Here is a 25,946-nt window from a genome sequence, read left to right on the forward strand (position 1 = left end):
TTGATCATATTCCTTATGCTGTATATTATATCTCAGTGACTTATTTATTATATAATTGGAAGCTTATGCCACTTAACCCCCTCACCTATTTCACCCTCATCCCCACCCCTCCCTTCTGGCAACCACTTGTTCTCTGAGAGTCTGTTTTCATTTTGTTTTGTTTTGTTTTTTAGATTCCACATAAGTGAGATGAATAAGTAAATGAATAATTTTGAACAACTAATGGGTCAAACAGAAATCAAAAAGGAAATTAGAAAATATCTTGAGACATGAAAATTAACACACACCATACCAAAACTTAGGAGATATAGCAAAAGCAGTACTAAAAAAAGAAGTTTAAAGCAATAAATGCCTACATTAAAAGAAGAAAGATCAAATCAAAACTACAATGAGGTATCACCTCACACCAATCAGAATGGCCATCACCAAAAAATCTACAAACAATAAGTGCTGGAGAGGGTGTGGAGAAAAGGGAATATTGTTGGGAATGTAAATTGGCACAGCCACTATGGAGAACAGTATGGAAGTTCCTTAAAAAATTAAAAATAGAGCTACCATATTATCCTGTAATCCCACTCCTGGGCATATATCCAGACAAAACCATAATTTGAAAAGATACATGCACCCCAATGTTCACTGCAGCACTATTTACAATAGCCAGGACATGGAAGCAACCTAAATGTCCCTTGACAGATGAATGGATAAAGAAGATGTGGTACATATATACAATGAATATTACTCAGCCATAAAAAAGAACGAAATAATGCCATTAGCAGCAACATGGATGGATTTAGAGATTATCATACTGAGTGAAGTAAGTCAGACAGAGAAAGACAAATATCATATGATATCGCTTATATGTGGAATCTAAAAAAATGGTACAAATGAACTTATTTACAAAACAGAAATAGAGCCACAGATGTAGAAAACAAACTTATGGTTACCAGGGGGGAAAGCTTGGCAGGGGAGGGATAAGTTGGGAGATTGAGATTGGCATATACACACTACTATATATAAAATAGATAACTAATAAGGACCTACTGTATAGCACAGGGAACTCTTGTCAATACTCTGTAATGACCTATATGGGAAAATAATCTAAAAAAGAGTGGATATACGTATATGTATAATTCATTCACTTTGCTGTAGAGCAGAAACTAACAAACCATTGTAAATCAACTATACTTCAATAAAAATTTTTTAAAAAAAGAATAAAATTTAAAAAAAATTAAAAAAGAATTAAAAATTTAAAAAAAAGATCACAATAATCTAAATTTACACTCAAAGAACTAGAAAGAGAAGAACAAACTCAGCCCAAAGCTAAAAGAAAGAAAATAATAAAGATTATGTGAAATAAAAAAAAGAGAATAGAAAAACAATAGAAAAAATAAACAGAACTAAATTTCCCACCATATATAAATACTGAATACATGCTCTATGCATATAGCTTTATCTGTATTTATCTGGCTACATAGTTTTTCCATGTGAATTAAAATTAATAAGGATATAGTAATGATTTAAAAATTATGAGAACATTCATTAGAGTGGCAATTTGTTAGATTATACATCAGCCTCTTAAAATTCTTCATAAAATTAAGAAAAAGCATAAGACAATTTTCCCATGGGTTTTAAAGAAATGCATATGTGAGACAGAGAGATGATAGAGTTTTTGTTTTTTACATATGAAGGTAAAATTTCCTTTATAATTAACTCTATAAATATTTGTACAGTTGTTATTTGCAAAAATACACTCCAAGATAAAAATTATTTCTCTTTTTTCTAAAATTGTTTCTTTTAGCCTTTCTTTGAGATGCTAAATGCAGTGGGTACAATAAATCCATTAGAAAATTACTATTCTCTTATCAACTTTAATTGATTTAATCAGTATTTTCTTATAGATTTAATCCATAAGGAATTTTAAAAAATTATTATAATATTACTCTAATTATGTTATTCAAGAAAATACTATATAACAGAGTCAACCTAAAATCTGGCAATGTTCCATGCATAAATGTGGTTAATTTCTATTGTAACTCAAATAACTCTTGGCTAATTCCCACTTTATCAATGTACTAATCTCACAAAATATTTACTGCTCACAACTTGATAGGAATCAAAGTGACTTTTTTTCTATTTTTAAATACTCCCCATCACCCTGTATGTGTGTGTGCTATCTTGCTCTGTGTTAATTGGCATTAGTCATTTAAACTCAAACATAAAAAATGAAAAATTTAGGGCAATCACTAAGTAGGATGAGCATTTTCTGTTTCCATAATGATACATGGACAACATGCAGTTATTTTTAATATGGAGAATGGGAGAAGACTTGAGGGAAAAGGAATGTGCACTGGAAATAAAGTTGTAAATGATTTTAAGAATATGGATAAATCCATGCTGATTAAATTTCAAAATAAAATGTTTGCTCCTGCAAATAAGAACAAGGCAAATTATTCTCAATTAGAAGCTACACAAAATTAATTAACCCTTTTGCAAAAACCTCATCATTACTTACCTGTGCACCCAGGTCTCTGGAATATTGTGGGCTGCATACACTGTGAAGCTAAGGTGGGAATGGAGCCCCAGATTTACGCAGGAAACACTATGCACAGGTGCATTTAGAGGCTGGAAATCTGCATAAAAGCTGCTGCAATAGATATCAATTAGGTGGTAGATGGAGGTAGATAGTTCAGTTGTCACTCTTTCTATCAAACCTAGGTGGGGAAAGGGATAGAAGTCAGGTCATCTGTGAAGGGCAATATTTATCATAAAACCATCTGTTACAGCTTTGAAAATTTTTATAACAAAATTTAAAGAAAATTTATTTTAAATGACCCTCTACCAACTGAAGCCAATTAGCCATCTGTACCTCTGTATGCAGCCTGGGTTAGTTGCTAGTAGTATAGATAGTTAATAAGCTTTCATATCTTTAGTTGCAGAAATTTGGGAAGCACAACCTTTAATCACAAATCAGAGTTTTGGGTTATTAATTTGGCATTCTGATCAACTGTAATTTGCAATATTTTTGTTTTAGATTATTATTGTTCAGAATTAATTTTCAGACAAGGTACATGTTATCTACATGGCTTATAAGTACTTTAAACAAACTCCATCTAAAGAATTAATCATAATAAGTTTGATTATGCTATGATGTTTGCCATTAACTGAACACTAATCATATACATTGTGCTGCTATAAAAAGAGAATGGTATTAGTACATGGCTGGGATCTGAAATAAGTTTAAAGTGAAAGATTTATGATATTTACTACATTTCTTCAAAATCAAAGGCTTACTTGAGTTTTACCATTAGTTATTTAAAGGGAGTCTATTGATTATTCCCAGAAGTGACTTGTCATGAAGGAAAAAAAAAAATGAATAAAATTGTTTAAGTACAGAGGCCAGGAGTTTCCAAGCGTCTGCTAAAGGAAGGCATGCCAATTTACTGTAGAGCACATGAAAAGTGTCCCTTAATCATCGAATTTAAGGTAAATTTTTCTGAGAATGGTGTTCTTTCTCCCAATAGACGCTTTGCTGGAAAAACTCCTCTCTGAGGGGAAGGAAGCAGAAGAGGCTGATGAAATGGACCAGGCAGAACTGGTGGACTCTGATCCAAAGCAGGAAAGATGGCGCCATGACAATGGAGAAGGTTATGAGGATGACGAACGTCATCCTGGGTAGGATTCACTGTCAGACTCTTAATGGGGCCAGTGAATAACACTGACTGCTGGTATTTTGTATGCAGTAGTGAATGAGTGAAGGCCGATAATCATAATAATGCTCACGACTTGAAATTATTTTTAATATTCAACTATAATGTTTTAGAAGTTAAATGAATAATCTCAAATATAAAAATTATGTTTTAAAATTATTTTTTTAACCTAGAAGAGGAAAATCTTTGACACATATTTAAGTGACAAAGGGTCTTAGGTGAATGTATAAAGTGAAGTGTCATGAATGGAAGCTCTGGCGCCCTCTTGCTCCTGAGTCACCCGTGCCTGTCTTTGCTGACGAAGTCTCGAGGGTCGGGGGTCGCAAGGCTCCTGTGGTCATGACCAAGACCCCTTGATACATCAGGCCTCGTCCAATCCCCCCAAAAGGGCCTCCTTAAACCCCACAGGTGCGTCTTGTTAGATGAGAGTGACGTAGAAAACCCTGCCAAAGATACGACCTGACGTTCCCTTTTCCATCCTGGGCCAGAAATATGTACTGATATGCTGAATTTTAGATATTTCTACTTTTCCGACGCCTTGTCCTGGAGAAATGAAACGAAACGGCAGTACAGCCCATGCGGGGAGTCAGAGGGGAGAAACCGTGTCATCGCCGGCTCCCACGCAGGTAGCTGGGCGCAGGGCTGAGGAGGAGAGCGGCCCCTCGAGGCGGCCCTCAGAGGGTCCGCCTTCGGTCCGGAGGCCTGAAGGCCGTGTCCCCGAGCGTCCGAGCGTCCGAGCGTCCGCACAGCTCCTCGGCCTTCGGGCGGTACCGCCGGGTGGGTGATGCGGCCGAGGCGGAGGGATGCGCGGGGCCCGCCTGTGGAGGGAACGGCCGCGCCCGCTCAAGGTGTAGCGGCTGAAGATGCTCGTCGTCCGCCCATGGAGGCAGCTCCAGAAGTCGGCCTGCATCCGAGCTCAGTCTCGTGATTCCGCACAGCCTCCGTTTCCCGCGAGACCCGGGCGGGTCGGCTTCAACGGGCCGCCTTCCCCCCAGCAGGGCTGTGCTGAATTTCCAGACGCCTGGCAGGTGTTAGCTGATGCTGTTGGAGGTTTCTATAGCGCTGGTCACAGACGGACGGACGATTTTATTAAACTTCAACTCCGAGCTTGGTGAGTTCCAGGCCAGTTAGTACTTCCGGTTCACGACTCGGGGGGTCAAAGGGCGGTTCTTTCCAGGGAGGCGTTCGCGTGGTACTGGGAGTGTCTGATGAGGAAGACGTGCCGCGTGGCCTTGGCTTTGTAGTGGTCCAGCCTGAACACCAGTTCTTCTTCTCCAGATTGCAGGCTCTTCTTCCACAGGTTGAGCAAGGCTAGTGGTGCTCACCTCTCCCAGGTGGGGCCCTCGAGGCCAGGTCCGGGGCGGGGCTCCACCGCCCAGCCCCGCTTCCAACCCCGCGGGAGGCTGGGTCACGTGCAGCTCCGAGCCCCACCGGGGCCACAGCCCACGAGAGCGAGGTGGCCGAACCCTGGGAAGCTGAGGAGACGTTGAGAGAACAAGTAAGCACATCCTTAAAACTTATGTTCCTAAGATCTGTTTTTTTTTTTAATTCACATAATGTGTTTATTCACTGTACCATATTTAAAGGTTTTCATATTTTAAGTTATAGAAACAGAAATGTCCATTAAGATTAGGAACGGAACAGGTCACACATTTGGCGTAGTCATGTTCAGTGTCAAATCACACAGTACTGCTGTTTTTTCAAACACGTGCACTTTCTCGTAAGTAGTTTACAAGCATAAATTGCTTTTTGGTTCCTAGTTGGTTTGAAAAGAAAATAGCAGGAAGAGCTTTATGTTTCCTCCAACAGTCTGCAGTGTTCCAGTGCCCAGGCGTTTGGATACTCAGGAAAGAGGCCAGCTTCATCATGGAGCTTCTTCCCACATCCTGTCCCTCAGTAGCTCTGCCCCTAATTAAACATGTTTTGTTGTTCAACACAGTTATTATAAATTTGTACAAAATTCATGAGATGGCCAAATTTTCCTTATTTGCTGTATTTCTAAAATTGTGTCCTTTGTTGAAACAGCCTGAAGTGACAAGCAGAGTGAAAGAGCTGTAATTAAAATTCTCTGAGAAATCAGCAGTAGCAATTAATGAAACAGAAGAGTAAAGCAGCATAAAAATAGTCTTTAAAGAGGCCTCCTCAAACTCTGGAGGCCAACCAACAGGGATTCTCCTGAACAACAGGAGGCAGAGAATTATAAATTTATAGAAACATCTTGTTTCTCCAGTCCCCAGATTGTGCTGTTGGTACTCTGAAGCAGGAAGCACCAACTTCTCGTTAATAATTCCCAATCTTGTGCAAATGAATACACAAATCATAAACTTGAGTGAGAGATCTCATTAATTCAAGCTCCAGCACACATTTTGGAGAATCTTAATTATTTGGTTAATTACTCAAACTCTACTCTTACTTTTTGTGCTGAAATACAATTTTAGGTTATAATTTGCATCTTTGAGGTAGTGTAGGGATGTGTGCTTATGCATTATGCTTTACTTCCGGTATTCTGGGTGAAAAATGCATTTCAGATATCATCAGAAATGTATTAAGGACTCAAAGTACTGGGCTTGGTGGTGAAATATGGAGAAATAATAATTATCACACCTGATTTTGCAATGAGAAAAGAGTTATAGTTATCAGGAAATAAAGAAACAATGACAATATATAGGCAATTAAAATGCATTAATTAGAATCTGTTTTGGTTTTTTTGGAAATGAAGTGGTAAGAGTACATGACTTTATTCTAGTGTACATTTGAAAGGAAAATGGTCTCTATAGCGTTACTGTTTGTCACATCCTATGTCCAATGCTTCTTGTGTCCAATGAAGGCTGTACTTTCCTTGCAGACATGGTCTGCATTAAAATCTGGGGTTTTTTTCATGTTCCAAAAAAAACTTTGTTCACACGAACAGGCAGCGTGCCAGATTTGTTCACCACTGGTGTAGAGCACAGGTATGATCAAACCTGTCAGCTTCAAGGTATATTGAGGTTAATCAATAAGAATATTAAGTATAAGAATCATCAATAATAGTGGCTTATTGTTGGATCAACATTTTGTGTAAAGAGTGTTCTAGAATTTTATTTCAGAGTACCCGAATAGAAAGCAACTGCATGTATATGCTGGCAAATGTTCATTTCATTTTGCTGTCATTTCAGCAAACTCTTTCTTTCTGCTCCATAAACTGCTGTAAGGTGCTTCTACATAATAAAATATTAGAAAAAAATATATTTATCTTGCAGAATGAGAATTCTGATTTATCAAAAGCTTATGAGAGCTGTGGATGGGAATTTTTAATCCATAGAATTAATTCCTTCTCTGTGATGTCTTAGCATAGAATATAAGTCCCTGGGAACATTTCTGTGCAGTTTTGTGAGATCTCATATCCCAACCCCTGAGGAACATGGGATGAGGGGATTTTATTCCAGCATTCCTAATAGAAAGGAAGAAAGGGCCAGTTTCATATAGGCATACCTCCAGCTTGTTCACTCCGCACTTTCACTTGGACTCTGTGTTAGAAACATTGTTAGGGGGTGTCTATCTCTCCCCTTATTCTGTGGTGTTCTGGAGTTTTATGAATGCCTAGATTTTTGCATTAGCACAGATTTTTTTGTCCCATATCCTTTGCTGTCTCATTTTCCTCTATGATGTGAAGTGGGGGAGTTCTTCCCATGTAATTGAATGTCTTGTTTTGAGTGGTGGGAATAGAGTTGAGGGGCTATCGCTCTGTACATAACTTTCTACTGAAAACCACTAAGGGTGTGGAGGGCAGATTGGGGTTATCATTTGTGCTTCACTGTCACCTTTGAATCCAGGGGTGTTAGTTGAACATCTGTGAGTCAGACCATTTCCTTAAAGATACTCATAAGTGTTCATAAGCCAAATACCATCTGCCTGTGCAAACAAGAACAACCCTGACCACACCCTGCACTTTACATAGTATCCTATCTTTTATGCATATTAGGAAGACTGAGGATCAAAAAGTTTACTTCTTTACGATCAGAGTCAAAAAGTGGGCAGAGTGGGGATTCAAAACCAGTTCTGCCTGATTCCTCTACACCACACTGTCACAGTCTGCTCTTTTCTACAGAGGCAAAGTCCTCCTGTGGCTTGCAGTTTTGTAGGCTCAGAGCTTCTGTGAATACTAATTATTCCAGAACCAATCCTCCTACCTGTTATGTTAAATTGGTCTTTCAAATAGAACTTGAATTTAAATTTGAAATTTGTGACTTTGAAGAAAGACATCTGCTGGCATTTCTGACTTCTCTTCAAGATATAATTAGCTAAATAAAATTTTATCGTTTCTTGGAATTGTTGTAAGGATATTTTCAGTATTCCTTTAATTTTTATAGCTCTCTTGACTTTCCCTATTTTTAAAAAACCTCAGGCCAAAAGTTTAGGGAGTGTGGATTTTTATTCACTTGCAGAATAATCACTTCCATCAGTAAATAAAGTTTTAACAAAGCATTTTTTCCCTCAAAAGTATTCTTTTGGTGTGTGTTATAATATTTGGAGAAAAATTGAAAAATATAAATTATTTTTGGTTTTATAATTTGTTTAGTATGCATGTATGTTTTACCTTTTGCTGAAGTTTCTGAATTTTGATGAAAATTCTGAAAAAGAAAAACAGGTCCAAAGATACACTTGTTATTCAGAAAACAAATTTAGGAAACCAAACCAATAATATACAAAGTCTACTTACAGAAATTTCTCTGGCATGATAAAAAGAAAATGTATTTATTGGTGTCATATATCAATGTTGCTTACTAAACAGAGGAAATCTAAATTGTAAAATGAAAGAAAAGCCTTCTGACTGTTGTAATCAGCAATCTAGGTTATTTGATTCAGAAAAAAAAAAAAGAAATCTTTAGCATAAGCTCAGCCTTTTTTTTACTATTATTAGAACAGTTCTACAGATATAGCCTAAACTCAATCCCCCTTCCACAGCAGTGACTAAACTTTTAATATAAAAGATTTGTAATTCTCTTTGTTTAGTGCGTTCAGTTCTTATTTTAGCTGTCACTTCAGATACAAGCTTTGGGCAGCACAGAAAGAAGGCTGGATGGAAGGGTGCAAAATCATACAGATTCACTATATAGTTTCCTTTACTTTTTAGGGTTAAAAAAATGATAGTCAAACACTTGAGATCATATCCTGAATTTTAAAAAAATACTGTCTGAAATTTTTGTTGTCATTTAAGTTCATATACATTAGCTTGGTGGTTTTATTTGTTTGCTTGTTTGTTTATGTTTATCTCTATTGTAGGCCTGGAATTACTTTAGTGGTTTAGTATTTACTGGTTATAACTTTATTATCATGAAAACTGTATAAGGTAGGTGATTCACAGGTTCATTAGAAATGACGTTTCAGTCCAAAAGCAAATTCAGTTTTCTAATAAGATCCATTTTAATTGACACTAAATTTTTTTAATATTTTGCTTTGACAAGTTTGCTTTTAAGGAAATCCAATTAATGAAAAGCTGGATTTTCAAACAAATAAACTAGGGAATAATCATTTTCCTGTAACAAAGAACTTGCTACAGTATTCCTTTTAGAGAGAAAACACTTCTGTAGTGTTTAGAATGTAATTAAATTTACATACAACTTTTCACTTAAAAGCATCATTCACATGAACCTTTTCAGAAGCATTTCTCTTAGGTAAAATATTTCATCTGAGCATAGTTTCAACCACTGGGTTTAACAACTACACATAAGATCTTTACCCCAGCCATGTGGGTGAGACTATTAAACATGTCAGCATGACTTAACTAGAATTCAGTTTATTCAGAAATGTAAACTAGTATTTTAAGATCACCATGACATCCACCTACAGCACAATGCGTAAGACCGTATTTTTTATTTTGTAGTTCATTTATTGTGTATTTAATGGAAATATGTGAGCTTCTGGAATATAATTCTGAAGGATGGAAAATTGTTTACAGTGCTGAGTGGGAGCATGCAGTAGACAGAGTACAACTGCATTTGTGATACAATTTTTCATTTTGCCAAAACTTACATTTAATAAATACTTAATTACTTCCACGTATGGCTGGAAATAGTCTCTTACCAAAAAATGCAGCCAAGAAAAAAGGAAAGCTTCTGAATTTTGAGTTTGTTGGCAGAAGACATATTTCTCAGTATTTCTTTAATCTTAGGTTTATGGTGGGTGGATAGATTGAATGACTTTGGCATTATTAGCCACAGTTGGTTAATGAACAAATTCTGTAAAAGGTACTTATTATTCGTGCCAATTTTCTTGTATAGGTGGGCCTATAGTTAAGATAGGATGGAAAAATGGATGGAGAAAAAATCTGAATGATGTGAGATATGTGAACTTTTAAAGTGTCCTCAAAATAAGTAGAATCTGGAGTAGACATTTATTTGGAGATATTGAACTATTTACTTTGGCCATTGACATATATGGAATAAAACTATTAATTGTCAACTTTTTTCTTCATTTCTATGCATGAATAATCACATACAATTTACTGCTCATAAGTATATAAGAAATGTGCAGTGTGAATATGAGCTTCTCTTGATAATTATAATTGTTCATAGCTTTCCTAGGAAATATCAATACTTAGTTTCTCCTTGAAGGATTCTTTTGGCTTCAGATATATTGAAAGTTTGATATTTCTGAGAAAATTGTCATTTTCATTCTTTTAGGGAGTTTCAGAAAATGAATGTTTAAAGGTAAAGCTTTTTATAGCTAGTACTAGTTTAACAGCATTTGAAGTGCTTCATCCTAAAATTAGATTTTCCTCCTTCTTTGATCAGTTTGTTTCTACTGATTCATCAAGAGCAGGACATAAAAATTGAAGAACAACCAAGTGGTCTTAACAGATGGAAAGACATGTGTGCACATTTATACAGCTGGTCTCCTACTCTAGCAAAGGCTCATATTTGTTGTGAAGCTGGCTGTAACCAATGGCCCTGAGATAGGAGGGTCCTAAGTGGTGCTTGTGTGAGTTAAAACTTTCATCTTGTCCTCATGAGGAAGAGTCTAAAAAACTACCACCAGCATCATCCCTACAACTTCCAGTAATAATAATGATGATTCTCATTCAAGATGCACTATCATCTGGCCCCCTTTATTAATATTATTTCTAATATCACAAGAAACCTTCAAATTCTGTTTTCTTTTTTGTTTTAGAGATGAGGAAAACTGAAACTTAGAGAAATGAATTAATTTTCCAAAGGATATTCATCTAGAAAGTTGTAGATCTTGAATTCAAATCATCTTTGTGTGACCCTATGCTCTTTGTGTTTTATTATCAGCTCTACGTATTTGTAATATCTCCAAAATGTGATAATCTAAGAGAAACGAATGCCTTGTTGAAAGTTAATTCTCACTACCTTGGTATCCTGGCTTAACTTCAAGTGTTGGAAAATCTTTTGGTGGTATAACTCTTTTGCTTCTTAGTTATCACTATCACTGTTCATGTAATGCAAATAAGGTAATTAAATTTCTATATTCATTATTACATCTAATCACAAAAACCCACAATTCTAATTATAATAAGACATAGGAAGTCCAACATTAAGAAATTACTGATTTTTATCAGTCATCTATTTGAAAAAATAAGCATGACGATTTATATATATTAGTATAATTGTCTACTTTCTAAATATATCTTTTTGAAATTTCAAGGCTGACACATTCAAGGTAATATAATCTCTGCTTTTCCTATCCATCCAGATAATGAATGAATGCAATCACTCTCTCATGAAGTTTCATATGTACTGGAGTGTGTATAGAGGCCTGGATTCAAATCTCTGTTTTGCCACTTATTAATCCTCTGTACACAAGCACTCTAAGCATCAGATTTTAATTCTAAAATGAACTTTAAAATACCAACTTCAAGGTATTGCTGTGAGGATGAATTGAAATAAAATAAAAATGAAGTGAAATTAAGTAATACGTAAATGAAACTATTATTGCAATGCACTATCAAGTATTAGTTATTATTATCAGCAGCATCATATCTTTTGGCTTTATCACGTGCTAAACTAATAACAAGATTGAATGATTTGTTGTAACCAGATGTCCTAATCTTTTTCTTGGGCAATAATCACACGTAATCTACATCATATTTCTGAGATTTAAAAAACCAATCACATAGTACTCATTTTTTAAACTGAAAAACCAGGAAATCATCACAGAATGTGAGATCATAGAAGCAGTGTGCCTTGAAGATTCAGCAAAGAATACCACGTGAACTGATCTCTTCTTTCCTGCATATGTGCTTGTCCATGCAAGCATGGGTGCTTACATCTGCATACTCTGGTGTGCATGAGAGCCATTAATAGACTATACAAACGCTTGCCTGTGAATATTATTATATAAGCATATTCATCTAGGTAGGATTGTAGAGTTGATTTCAGTCTCACTTGAAGGTTATATTGTAGTTACACTTCAAAGGTATAAGAAATTTCCTTTTAATTTAACTAAATCCTTTTGGTATAATAGAATTAAGTTTCCATTACCCGCAAATGATTGAAATGTACATGTACCCACACACACTCACACACCACATATATGCTAGTTAGTCAAAAGTCTTTCACTCTCCTTAATTAATTATTGAACATAGGTTTAAAATAATTACTGTGTAATAAATGACTGTATTTACCTCTGCTTTTCTCTGAAGAATAAGATTTAGTTCATTTACAGCATCTGTAATTTGTTTGGTCTCCACGCATCCCAGAACAATGCATATATTTTTAACATTGTCAATAATATTATCCAGATTTTGCTGTAGATGAAAAGATTGACATCTTACAACTTATTGCAATCAAGGGGACACTAATTTATCTTTAAACTACCTCTCTTTCACTCCATAATATTTTAATGTATTTTATCTGTATCATTAATATTGTTGGCTTTTCAAAACACATCAGCTCTGTCAATTCCAGAATCACAGTCATTCCAATGGAGGATTTCAAAATGGAGTTTATTTCAAAAGAGGTGCAGTATGTAGGAGGTGATCAGCTTTCTGGGAGAGAGGTATGAAAGATCTCATTCTGTAGATCTTTCTCTCATAAGAAGCAAAAGCTCTAAGTTGCTGGTTTATGATACTAGAAAAAATGATGATACTAGAAGAGATAGAAATCCTCTGTGACCCTGACCCCAGGCAAAAATCTCTTGCTTTTTGAGCAGGGGAGCAAAAGCAAAACCTTTCTGGGGGAGAGGTAGGACATGGGTTAAGATCCTTTGCTGATGAGAGAATGGTAGAAGCAGAAACCTTTTGCTCCTGGGGTAGGGGCAGGAGACCTGTCTTGAGTCCAGGATCCTACATGGATACCAATCAGCAGTCAGAAACCACGGAGGAGGGGCAGAAAACTCTCTCCTGTACAAGACTAAGTGCAGATATAAGGGACAGTTTGGCTGCCAGAAAGTTCCATTCTTGAGGCAGAAATGCTAAGAAAGTTCCAATCTTGAGAATCAAAAACAGTCTGCCTAAGGCTGTGGTTGATCATTACCACAGAACTCCCTTTACCCTACTACAAAAATGAGTCTATTTTGAATAATAGACAAGAGCAAAGCACTGCTAGGGGAGACACAAAAAAGTATTGCAAGAGATCTTCTCTGCGGCATAGGCAATCAGGGACTGTTGAAAGCTGAGGGTGAAGCAGGAACAGAGAAAAAGTCGCTAGTACTGCAGGCCCCCTATATAAGTACAGGTAATAGTAACTAATCACTGGAGGAGTTTGAAGCCTGATGTGCCCTGACGATAATGATAGCAACAACAAAACACAAAGCTCAAATCTTGACTAGATTTATCAACTTTACATAATAAAAGCATAACAGAATATATAACCCAGACGTTAGAACAATCAGACAAGGACCTTTAGTAACTATGATTAGCATATTACAGGATCTAGTGGAAAATGTGGACGACATGCATGAACACGTGGGGAATTTCAGCAGAGATATGGAAACTACAAGAGTCAAATGGAAACCATAGAAATATAAAAATATATTTGGTATTAGAGATGGGGAATTCTTTCAATGAACTCATCAGTAGATTGAACACAGCTAAGGAAAGTATCAGTGAAATTGAAGATAGGTCAAGAGAAATGATCCTAACCAAAACCAAAGGGGAAAAAGAGTGGGAATAAAAACCAGAACATACCATCTAATACCTGTCAGAGTCATACATGCATTTGGAGTTCTGGAAAGATAAGAATGGGGCAGAGAGATATTTAAAGAGATGATGGCCAACATATCAGAATTTGTGGGATGCCACTAAAATTTAGAGGCAAATTTATGGCTTTAAAATTTGAATAACTCTATGTCAAAGAAATTGAAATTATAATAAAATCCTTCTTATAAGGAAAACTCCAAACAGATGGTTTCGTTGGTGATTTTTATCAAATATTTAAGGAAGAAATAAAACCAAATCTACTCAAATTATTTCAGAATACAGAGTCAGAGGGTATATTTCTCAACTTATTTTATAAAGCCAGCATTACTCCAATGTTAAAATCAAGCCACAACATTATAAGAAAAGTATAGACTGATGTGTCTCATAAATACAGATGCAAATATCCTTAACAAAATATTAGCTAATTGAAGCCAGAAATATGTAGAAAGGGTTCTAAATTGTTACAAAGTGTGGTTTATGCCAGTAATGCAAGGATATTTTTAAAATTTGAGAAGAATAAATGAAAAAAATCATATGTCCATCTGTATAGATACAGAAAAAGTATTTGATAAAATTCATCACCCAGTTATGGTATAAACTCTTAGCTAATTAGGAGTAGAAGGAAACTTCTTCAACCTAGCAAGGATCAACTGACTTCATGCCATAACCATGTAACTTCCAAATAACATCATACTCAGTGGTGAAAGACTAACTTTCTAAGTTTAGCAAGAAGGCAAGGATTCTGCTCTTACCACTTGTCACTTCTAGTAAAATTCTACTGGAGATCAGATAAAAGAAATACATATTGAGAGAAAGTAAATCTTTAGTTCCATGATGTCTAGGATGGCAGGTTTTTACTTCAGGTAAGTAATGGGGCACTTTTTTTGTAACGGAAATGTTTTATATCTTGTTTTTCATGGTTGTTATATATGTATATACATTTTCAAAACTAGTCAAAGTATACAGTTTACATGAGTGTATTTTATTTTATATATATAAATTAAACTTCAAGAAAGTTGATTTAATAAATATGACATCATAATGAAAGTAAGATAGAAAGTATACAGTTTGATGTTATGTTTAAAAAGAGTAAAGAATTATGAAGGTATTAGTAGTCAGCAAAATAAAACTGAAATAATATCTCATTACATATACCTCATGTAGGCAAAATTTTTAAAAGTTGGACTATACCATACATTGGTGAGAAAATAAAGCAACGGGAACTCTTATATATTGTGAAATGGGTATGACCAAATTAAATGTTTGGTATTACCTTGTAAGTCTATGGCCCTAGTTATGTACCCTAGAAAACCCCCTGAGATTAGCTTGAATGTACATCAACAGTAGAATAGATAAGTTGAAGTTTGCTAATCTAATTGAGTAATGTACAGTAATGAAAATAATTCAAAAGCATATATAGAATAATGTAGATAGATCACAAAAACGATATTGAGTGAAAAATACGGGGCACAAAAAGTACATATAGTTTGATTCCATGTAGGTACATTAAAAAGGAAACCTAAACCTTAAACAGGCATACCTCATTTTATTATGTTTCACTTTATTGCACTTTGCAGATATTGCATTTTTTTACAAATGAAAAGTTTGTGGCAACCCTGCATTGAGCAAGTCTATTGGTGCCATTTTTCCAACAGTATTTGCTCACTTCATGTCCCTGTGTCACATTTTGGTAATTCTTGCAATATTTCAAACTTTTCATTGTTGTATTTGTTATGGTGACCTGTGATCAGTAATCTTTTTTTTTTTTTTTTTTTGTGGTATGCGGGCCTCTCACTGTTGTGGCCTCTCCTGTGGCTGAGCACAGGCTCCGGATGGGCAGGCTCAGCGGCCATGGCTCATGGGCCTAGCCGCCCCATGGCATGTTGGATCTTTCCGGACTGGGGCACGAACCCGTGTCCCCTGCATCGGCAGGCGGACTCTCAACCACTGCGCCACCAGGGAAGCCCTGTGATCAGTAATCTTTGATGTTACTATTGTAATTGTTTTGGGGCACCATGAACCTCACCCATATAAGATGGCAAACTTAATCTATACATACTGTTTTGCCTGCTCTGCTTACTGGCTGTTCCCCTATCTGTCTCCCTATCCTTGGGCCACCCTCTTCCCTGAGACACAAAACTTTTGAAATTACGCCAATTAATAACCTTATAATAGCTTCTAAGTGTTCACGTGAAAGGAAGAGTTGCATATCTCCCACCTTAAATCAAAAGCTAGAAATGATTATGCTTAGTGAGGATATCATTTGACATTAAGCATGTCGAAGGGGAGACACGCCAGAAGATAGGTCTCTTGCACCAAACAGTTAGCCAAGTTGTAAATGCAAAGGAAAAGTGCTTGAAGGAAATTATAAGTGCTACTCCAGTGAACATAGGGATGATAAGAAATCGAAACAGCCTTACAGCTGACATGAAGAAAGTTGCAGTGGTCTGGATAGAAGATCAAACCAGCCACAGCATTCCCTTAAGCCAAAGCTTAATCCAGAACAAGGCCCTAACTCTTCAATTCTAAGAAAGCTAAGAGAGGTGAGGAAGTTTCAGAAAAAGAGTTTGAAGCTAGCAGAGCTTGGTTCATGAAGTTTAAGGAAAGAAGTTGTCTCTATAGCATAAAGGTACAAGATGAAGCAGCATTGCTGATGTAGAAGCTGCAGCAAGGTATCCAGAAGATCTAGTTAAGGTAATTAATGAAGGTAGCTACACTAAACAACAGATTTTCAATGTATGTAGACAAAACAGCCTTCTCTTGGAAAAAGAAGCCACATAGGACTTTCATGGCTAAAGAGGAGAAGTCAATGCCTGGTTTCAAAGCTTCAAAGGACAGGCTGACTCTCGTTTGGGGCTAATGCAGTTGGTGACTTTAAGTTGAACCCAGTGCTCATTTAAGAAATGCATTCTGTAAGCTATAGTTGCCATAGATAGTGATTCCTTTGATGGATCTGGGCAAGGTCAATTGAAAACATTCAGGAAAGGATTCACCATTCTAGATGCCCTTAGGAACATTTGTGACTCAAAAGAAAAGGTCAAAATATCAACATTCATAGGATTCCAACATTCATAGGAGTTGGAATCAAGAAGTTGATTCCAACCCTCATGGATGACTTTGAGGAGTTCAAGACTTTAAGTGGAAGAAGTAACGGCAGATGTGGTGGAAACAGCCAGAGCACTAGAAGTAGAAGTGGAGCCTGAAGGTGGGATTAAATTGCTACAATCTCATGATAAAACCTGAACAGATGAGGAGTTGCTTCTTATGGATGAGCCGAGAAAGTGGTTTCTTGAGATGGAATCTACTCCTGGTGAAGATGTTGTGCAGATTGTTGAAATGACAATGAAGGATTTAGAATATTAAATAAACTTAGTTGATAAAGCAGTGGTAGGGTTTGAGAGGAATTGACTCCAATTTTGAAAGAAGTTCTACTGTGGGTAAAATGCTGTCAAACAGCATTGCATGCCACAGAGAAATCGTTCATGAAAGGAAGAATCAATTAATGTGGCAGACTTCATTGTTGTCTTAAGAAACTGCCACTGCCACGCCAACCTTCAGCAACCACGACCCTGATCAGTCAGCAGCCGTCAACATCAAGGCAGCCTCCTCCATCAGCAAAAAAGATTACAACTCACTGCAGGCTCAGATGATGGTTGACGTTTTTTTAGCAATAAATTATTTTTTAACTAAGGTATGTACATTGTGGAGTTTTTTTGACATAATGCTATTACACACTTAATAGACCACAGTATAGTGTAAACATAACTTTTATATGCACTGGGAAACCAAAAAAATCATGTGACTCATTTTGTTGCCATATTTACTTTATAGTGGTGGCGTGGAACTGAATCTGAAATATCTTTGAGGTGCCTGTATTGATAATGGATGCATAGTTTGGTGCTTAAATGGCAAAGAAAAGCTACAACATGGCTTTTCACCAAAGGATATCTCTTATGTAGAAGAAAAGAGATATGAAGTGGTGTAAAAGCAGATCCTATGATATTGGCAATATTTTGTACCAAACTTATTGTGTAATAAGATAGTCTACTTAGTTCTTTAATGGGTATGTGTGTGTATGTGTGTATGTTCTTTGTATATTATATAATTCACTGCACAAATCTTAAATCATCAGATCATGTTATTCTTTTGACAAAAACCTTTAATTCTGCATCTCACTAGGAATGCAGATTATGTTGGTTAGTGATTATCTTCCTTATTGAAGATCTTTCAGTTTTCTTCTTCTTCATGTCTGGCAGTGTTTCAATCTGCCCTTTATTTCTGCTAAGGTAGGTTCCAGTTCTGCAAAGGTGTTTTATTTCCCTTGTAACCTGACTTTTTCTCCTTCATGTCTTTGACTTCTCCTTTTGTGACCTTTCAGCTGGTCCTTGTTACCAATTCATTTCACCCTGTTTTCTTCTTATGATTTTTTTACTCCTTTCCGACCTCTTATATTCTGTTGTGAACGCAAATCAGTTTTGTGACATTTTTCTTCTAAATCCTATACTTTAGTAATAGTGTTAAAAATAACAACTCTAATAGCAATAAAATAACACTTGTACTTATCTTTTCTTGAACATTTTTTATCTTCCAGCCACTATATAATATTAAGCACATTACATCTACTGTTCAGTTAATTTTAAAAAATCATCACATTATTTTATTATCTTCACTCTAGTGATGAATAATATAAACTCAAGGATGGCTGAATAAAAGCTTCCCTAGTGGCAGAGGGTTTGCAAATATGTTTACCTGACTTTGGAATCTCTGCCCCTAAATTCTGTCTTTACTGCCACTCTGATTAAATTATGTTTGATATCAAAACTTCTGAAAATCCAACAATTGATCTGCTTGTTACTAAGAAAGCTTCAGTTCTAAAAAAGTAAATATATATTATCAGATCCCTATGTGCCCCCTTTCTTTCTCCTTATAAATGGAATTTTTGGTCTCTCTCTCGAGGCTAAATATTGTTGGATTTTGGTCTTGAGGAGAGGAAAGTGTGAGTTAAGAATTATTCTGCCTTCCTCATTGAATTACTTATACCTGAATAATAGAGGTGCTATATTTTTCTGATTATCTAGTTGGTACATCCTCTGAGCCATGGGCTTGATGGTAAAGGGTTTGGAGGCTTTATCTCATTTCACACCAGGCAGATGTTTCATGAAGCCAAACTACATTTGGAAGCATGAATAGATTTTTCTCAATCCAGATCCATCTGGTTTACAATTAGTTCATCAGTTACTAGATCCTAGTGTAGGTTTGTCATCAGTGGTAGACATTGCTAACTGTCTCTAAAGGTCCTACTTGGCATTTAAATAAAATTTTGGAGACAGTGCACTAGAGGCTACTAGGAAAAAGCAACTTTGAATCAGAAGCTGATTCTTCCATCTAGATTGAAATCTGGTTTTACGTTGCTTTGTCCTGTACATACACCACTCTGTGTGCATTATGTGAATATTCTGTCTTTCCAACTAGATCATCAGCAATTTCAGAGCATGGTTCTGATTTTGATTTCTGTTGATTCCAGTGAGTAAATAGTTCAGTAATTTGTACTAAGTAAACATTAAGTAATACCTTAGGGGAAAATTCTTTCTCTTTCTTCTATTCTTAATTTCTCCTAAATGTTAGAGATGAATTCAGAATATAGCATGAATACAGAAGACATTCATTAATTATGAGTAGAAGAGAGGAAAAAAATGCCCAAAGAAAAAGCTTTATGTAAATTACAAAATCAGCCATTTAACAAACATAATAGTTAGGATGCCCAATCTGAAATAAGTCTAAAATATGTTAATAGCAATTACTGTTATCCATATTATTCAGTAATATCATGGCATATTTATTCAGCCTGCTTGTTACTTTTTTTCAAATCATGTAATAATCCATGTTTGAGAAATATAAAAATTATTCTTCAAATTGGTACTGTTTTCAAGGCTGATGAAATGCTACTTAATGCCCTTGTCAAACAAATAGAAAGTACAAAATTGTGAATTGATAATATCACAGTCTGTCCTCATTTCTTAGATATTTAGCTATTGATGCTTCGTAGGAAGAATGTCATTTAAAAAGTTCATTGTTTTGGGGGAAGTTCATGTGGAAAGTTGCAGACACTGTGGCCTATTTATAAAATAATTCAGATGTGGGTGATAATAACTATTTGCCAGTGATAATATAAAGATAGTATTTCTTTGATGTTTTGCCAACTTTTCAGTCATTTTGGAACAATTGGTTTCTTTCAAAGTGAAAACATTGGAGGCTTCATATGTAAGTGGTATGATCAAACTTCTATATTTGGAAATTAAGAACTGTTACAGATTCTTAACAATTGGTGTTTGTGTGTTTGTAAAAAGATATCTATGATACATGAGCAGTACTGAGACATTTAGATAATTAAAATTCATCCATAAGTAAGTTATGATAACCTCAAAAGTATATCTGTGTCTAGTCAAGAGATATAAATGATCTAGGAATGAAGTCTTAATGTGCCCTGGGTACCTGGTAAATTTCAAATTTTATGCTAGAAAGAATGACTATGACAAAGAAGTAGTAATTATGACACTTTTATGAAACTTAATTTAATTGTGAATTTTTTTCACATTCCACATTTTAAACTTCCAGATTCAGGCCAGGCTCAAGAAAGAAAAATGGAATCAGAGTGAGAGGATAACTATTTGGGAAGGAATATGAGCTGTGTATTTGTCATCACCATATCTTTACATATTTATGTGGAATTCGTGTATGAGTTTGGTATCTACATCAAGAAATATAATTTATTTTCAGAACATTTTACTGTCTTTTAATATTAGGAGTAGTTACTTAAGATCTGTATCCTTTTATATATATCAAGAGTTATTTTATTTAATGGAAAAAGGAGTCTTGTTTTCAACACATTCTCTTACCTCATTTTCTGTAATCATACAATGTTTTATCTGTGGAAGACTGATCCTTCCCTGGAAGAACAAGCTATAAGAAATGATCTGCTTAATGGTGACTACAACTTGGATGCCCAATAGGTGGCCAAATCTCAGTAGTCTTGGACTGAATCCATTATGTTCCCTGCCAAGCTAGCTTCTCCTATCTTCACTGTTTTAGTTAATTGACATCTCCATGCAGTCAGTCAGCAGCCAGGAATCTGGAGGTATTCTAAACACTGTGTTCTTTCATTGTTCACAGTTTTTCACCAAATCATGTAAATTACAGATTTTCACCTGTTATGAATCTGTCTCCTCCTGTCCTACCCTATAGTAGAGCTTTTGTTCATGCCCTCCTCATTTCTTTGGGTTAATGAAATGTACTACAGTCACCCATCTGTCATTCTAGTGCCCTGCATAATGGCTCTATGTCATCATCTGATAAATTAGAAAATCATTAAATTGTCCATAAAATGTCCTTAAGACCCTAGTAACTTGGTTCCTGCTTGTCCCTTTCATCTGGTCTTTTTCCAGGCTGTCACCTTGAGCCCTAATTTTAGCCATTCCAAAGTACATACAGTTTCCTAATCACACCAGGCTGTTTGCTACCTGCTCTGTTCATGTTGTTGTATGCTTAAAGTTATCCCTACTTCCCACTTTCCTTACCATGCTCTTTCTCTGGCTGGCTTAGTTATTTTTCAATACTCAGATCAAAGAAGGAAAATTGATAACCCTATTTTGTGTGTCCTGTATACACATAGGTCTTTCATAGTACCTATGACACTTTATTACACACATCTGTTTACTTGTCTGTTTGGCCATGATAGAATGAAAGTCACTCAAGTGTAGACCCCCTGCTTTATTCATTTTTGTATCTCCAGAAACTTGCAAAGCTTTAGAAAAAAGAGTAGAAAATTAATAAAATCTTATTGAATTAATTAAAGAAGTAACAAAAGTTAATACCTGGGTTTTCAATAGGTATTTCAGGTGGGAGTCATATTTTTTGATTACTGTTGAGACACATTGTCTGGAAAGAAAAAAAGAACTTTGTTTAAAGTTGGGTAGGAAAACTTATATTAACTTTAGCACATTTATCACAAGTTCTGCTTTGTCCATGTTTCTATAGCAAACATGGTTTAAAAAGGATTACTGTTGACATACTTTTAAATGTCATTTCAGATGGATACCTTATAAACTTGGTATAACTTGATAGACTACAAACGTATTTGAAAACTTTAGAACTCCAGAGAAATCCATGACAACTTAACCAAACCTCTGAAAGACTGTTCATTATATCAAACTACTCTTAATTTAAAATATAAGTTGCAAAGGGATTCATAAGCAGATAATGACAAATAAATTGAGAAATATGCAAAACTTTTCAGAGAATTGCTTTTAGAATTAATGACATATACTTATCATAGATGGTGTTGTCTTTGACACCAAACCTCTGGGTTTTCTGGTATTTTTGCTTTTGTCTCTAAGCTTCTCTTAATGCTTCAGCTTTATCTATACTTAGGTGGAATAGACGTGAGTTGAGCAGAGATTCTTTTGGCTTCACTGTTTAAAATTATTTTCCCAAATGTTATTAACTTTCCCTTCCTGTTTGTCCTGAAAACTCCTGAATTGAATTGAATAATCAGTCATACAACACAAAGCACAGTGTTAAAAACACACCAATATATTTTACAGTAGCTGCCTTCTCAGTCTTTATTAAGTTACCACTTTAGTTAGACAAAATGCATAGAATATGTAAAAGTCCATGGAGGAGTTGGAAAGGAACTGTGAAAGATTTTAGCTATTGGAGGAGTTTAATATAAAACCTCATCCTAAAATTTAAAAAGAAAAAACCCTCAAGAATTCACCTGCTTCAGCACCTTTCTATTAGGTATTATATCTATTTTATAGAAAACTCCTAGGAACCAATGAAGGTATGTGATTTGCCCAACTGCTAAGAGGAAGTCAAGTCAGAGAAGAGGGACACTGAAATCAAAGCTTGTGCGCTCTAGTGCTTGGTCTCATCACATCATAAAGTGGTCTGAGGAAGGCAGGCAGAGTAGCATATTGTATTTCAGAAAGCAAAGTCCTGGGGGTCACCAAGATGGCGCAATAAGAGATCCTGGCCTCTCTCTCCTAACAAAGATCAACGGATAGCTATCCACGGACAAAAACAGCTCTGGGGAGAGCTCAGGAAACTACCCAAGAAACTTCAACAACACAGTGGGGGAAAAAAAAGCCCTGAGAATAATTCCATAAAGAGGGAAGAGAGAATAGCTTCATTTTGCCTGCATCAACCCATCCTCCAGGCCAACACTGCTCAGTGCCAAGAGGGAAATGCCCTGCTAGAACGAGTTCCCCTCTCTTGGAAAAGAGGAGTGGGGTGAGCGAGCAGCTTCCCCATCCTTGTGGGACACTGCATGAAGGACCTGCATTGCTTTCATCTCACCCAGAGACCAGCAAAGCTGAGATGGATAAAGGTGGCTAGAACAAGGAAGAAGGGCAGTGGCTACCAGCATCAGCCATGCAGTGGGAGTTACCATGGATCCCAGTCGGCTGCTCTGCAGAAAGCCTCAGTAACTTTCACTACTGAGGAAACCAACAGCCAGCACAGCTGCCACAGACCCCCTGTAGATTTCATTGGTTTTGTTTTCCTCCACTGCACTGCCCCTGCCAGACCCTGAGATCCACACTTGCAGCTAGCCCAGGCCTCAGTGGCTGCTCAAGTGCAAGGTGCAAGTCTATTCCCCATGACTGACCCCTTCCAACAGCCCCTCCAGCTGTGCACCTGCATGCCACTAGCCTGGCCTCTGTCACTGACGTCCACTGCCATGTGCACATCTGTGGTGAGATCTGGCACCTATGAGAGTGCACACTGACAGCCAAGATCCCCACAGCTGTGTCTGGGGCAGATTTGGCCCTTTCTCCTGTCACTGGTCTGCACCACTGGGCTCATCTGCAGCTAGCCCCCAAGCTGTGCACCTGCACACCCTTGTCCTGACTCTCGTCACTGGCTTTTACTGCCATGCACGTGCCCATGGAGAGAGACTGCAGCCACAGAACTGCACTCCAACAGCCAGGATCCCTGCAGCTGCCAGTGCACCCACAGTTAGTCCTAACCCTTGAGACTGGCACTGCCCCCCACCCCCCAACTATATGAGTGTCTGCAGCCAGCCCCTGCCACTCCACAGGCGCCTGCAGCTGGCGCCCAGAGCTGTGAGTATGTACACCACCAGCTCCAGCAGCAACTGCTGCCTGCCCTGGTCTCTAGCTGCTGGACCTGGAGGCACCACTGAGGATCGCAACAGCCCTCGCAGCTACTGCAGATCCCCCCCACAGTGCTTACCGAGGACCACACGGTTGTCGATGCTGTGGACCCCAGTGACCTGAGCTGAGGAGACATCGTGACCCCCCACCCCCGACCTGGCGTTGTCTCACAGCCCTGCACTTGGTGCCCGTCACCACTAGGCCCAGGGTCACAGCACGTTCCAGTTGGCCCTCGCCTGTAGGTGAAGGTCTTTCCGTACTGAAGCCAGCCCATAAAGTCTGGAAGAGGTGACTGCTTCTTCCTGTATACAGACAGCTTTGCAAGGCTACAAGATCACAATGAATCAGGGAAATATGACACCACCAAAAGAATACAGTAAACTTCCAGCAACTGACCCCAAAGAAATGGAGATACAAGAATTGTCTGACAAACAATTAAAAATGATTGTCCTAAAGATGCTCAGAGGACCACAAGAGAACACAGAAAAAGAATTTAATGCACTTAGCATAACAATACAAGAAAAGAATGAGAAATTCAACAAAGAGGTAGAAAACATAAGAAAGAACCAAACAGAAATCTTTGTGCTAAAGAATACAATGACTGAACTGAAGAATTTGATAGACTAGACCAAGCAGAAGACTCAGTAAACTCAAAGACAGATTTCTTGAAATTACCCAATTGGAGGAACAACAAAAAGAAGAAAAGGAATGAAAAAATGTCTGTCAACTATACTTCAATAAAAAAATACAGTAAAAAAAGAAAAGTGAGCGAATAAATCCTATGGGACTCACAGCCTCCTTTTGTCTCTCTGTACACTAGGTAGCAGCCACCTACAAGTCACGGCCCTCCACAGAACAGTTCAAAACAGGTCTCTGATTCCCAGGGATTCCCCAATTTTTAAAGAATTTGTCAGGTTTGATGCCTCTCTCTGCATTTGTTGTTGTGGTAGTTGTTGATTTATAAATTTATTTTGGAATACAGCCTTTGTTTAATATGCCATTTTGATGGGGACCTATCTGATGCATGTAATTAGCAATAAAGTAAAAATTTGGATTAAATTATATCAAAAGTCCTCTTAAGTTTTACCCATTCTATGATTTTATGGTACGAGACCGAATACTGGGGGGGAGGGGGGGAGAAAGACACAAAAAAGGGAAAAAAAAGGGAAAGATATGATAGTTTAATGAAAGAATGTGGCCTTTGCAAATTGCAGACAGCCCTGATTTGAATCCTAACAAACTGAGCAGCCGACCCCAGGCAAGTTATTTACCCTTCCAGAACTTCAGTTTCCTTGATTCTGAAGTAAGATAATATGTATTGTTATGGGGTTGTGGGGAGAATTACATGAGACAATATATACAAAATGTATTAGAACTCCAGGAAGTGATAGCTATTATTAATACAATTTAAACCCATTCTTCTATCAGGCTGTGCTTTAGAGATTTATGACATACCTCCCACACTCCCTTTTTTGCTCATTCAACTCAGAACAACTTTAATTCCAGATAAAGGCAGCCTGTAGCACTGATATCTTCTCCCAACGTTAGCTTCCTGATAGGTTTGTTCTTTCAAATAATACATGCATATGTTGAGATATCAGACTCAATTAGGATATGTTCATTTGCTGTCACTTGAGTTTTCCAATTTGAAGTCACACTCCTCTGTTTATAATGTACCAATTATTTTCAGGGTGTTCCAGAAAGGAATTTAAAGCAGGATATGGTGACTTTCAAACTATGGGAATTCAGTTATACAAAGAGCTTAGTGACACATGCACAATCAAATTTACAAAATGAATGAGGAAAAAAATCCTTGAAAATGTAATAACCGGTAGCAGAGATATTTTTAAATGAATGTTAGATTGTTCTGGAAGGTGTTAGCAGCTCTTCAGATGTATCTGAATAGCTGTGAAGAATAGATAATTA

At 36.8% G+C, this 25,946-nt stretch overlaps 1 protein-coding gene across 2 annotated transcripts in view; it reads right to left on the minus strand.

Annotated features, from left to right (window-relative positions):
• The window catches only part of PIK3C2G (phosphatidylinositol-4-phosphate 3-kinase catalytic subunit type 2 gamma), a 328,570-nt gene that overhangs the window by 265,479 nt on the left and 37,145 nt on the right, over nt 1-25,946 (minus strand). For both annotated transcript variants that reach the window (XM_060305870.2, XM_030841385.3), the window contains exons 7-10: nt 21,720-21,783; nt 12,334-12,456; nt 8,284-8,317; nt 2,513-2,711 (exon numbers count right to left, since the gene is read on the minus strand). In XM_060305870.2, coding sequence (XP_060161853.1) covers nt 2,513-2,711; nt 8,284-8,317; nt 12,334-12,456; nt 21,720-21,783 — 420 coding nt within the window. The remainder of the gene's footprint in view (nt 1-2,512; nt 2,712-8,283; nt 8,318-12,333; nt 12,457-21,719; nt 21,784-25,946) is intronic.

Source organism: Globicephala melas, chromosome 10, assembly GCF_963455315.2.
Source record: "Globicephala melas chromosome 10, mGloMel1.2, whole genome shotgun sequence".
NCBI classification, from domain to species: domain Eukaryota; kingdom Metazoa; phylum Chordata; class Mammalia; order Artiodactyla; family Delphinidae; genus Globicephala; species Globicephala melas.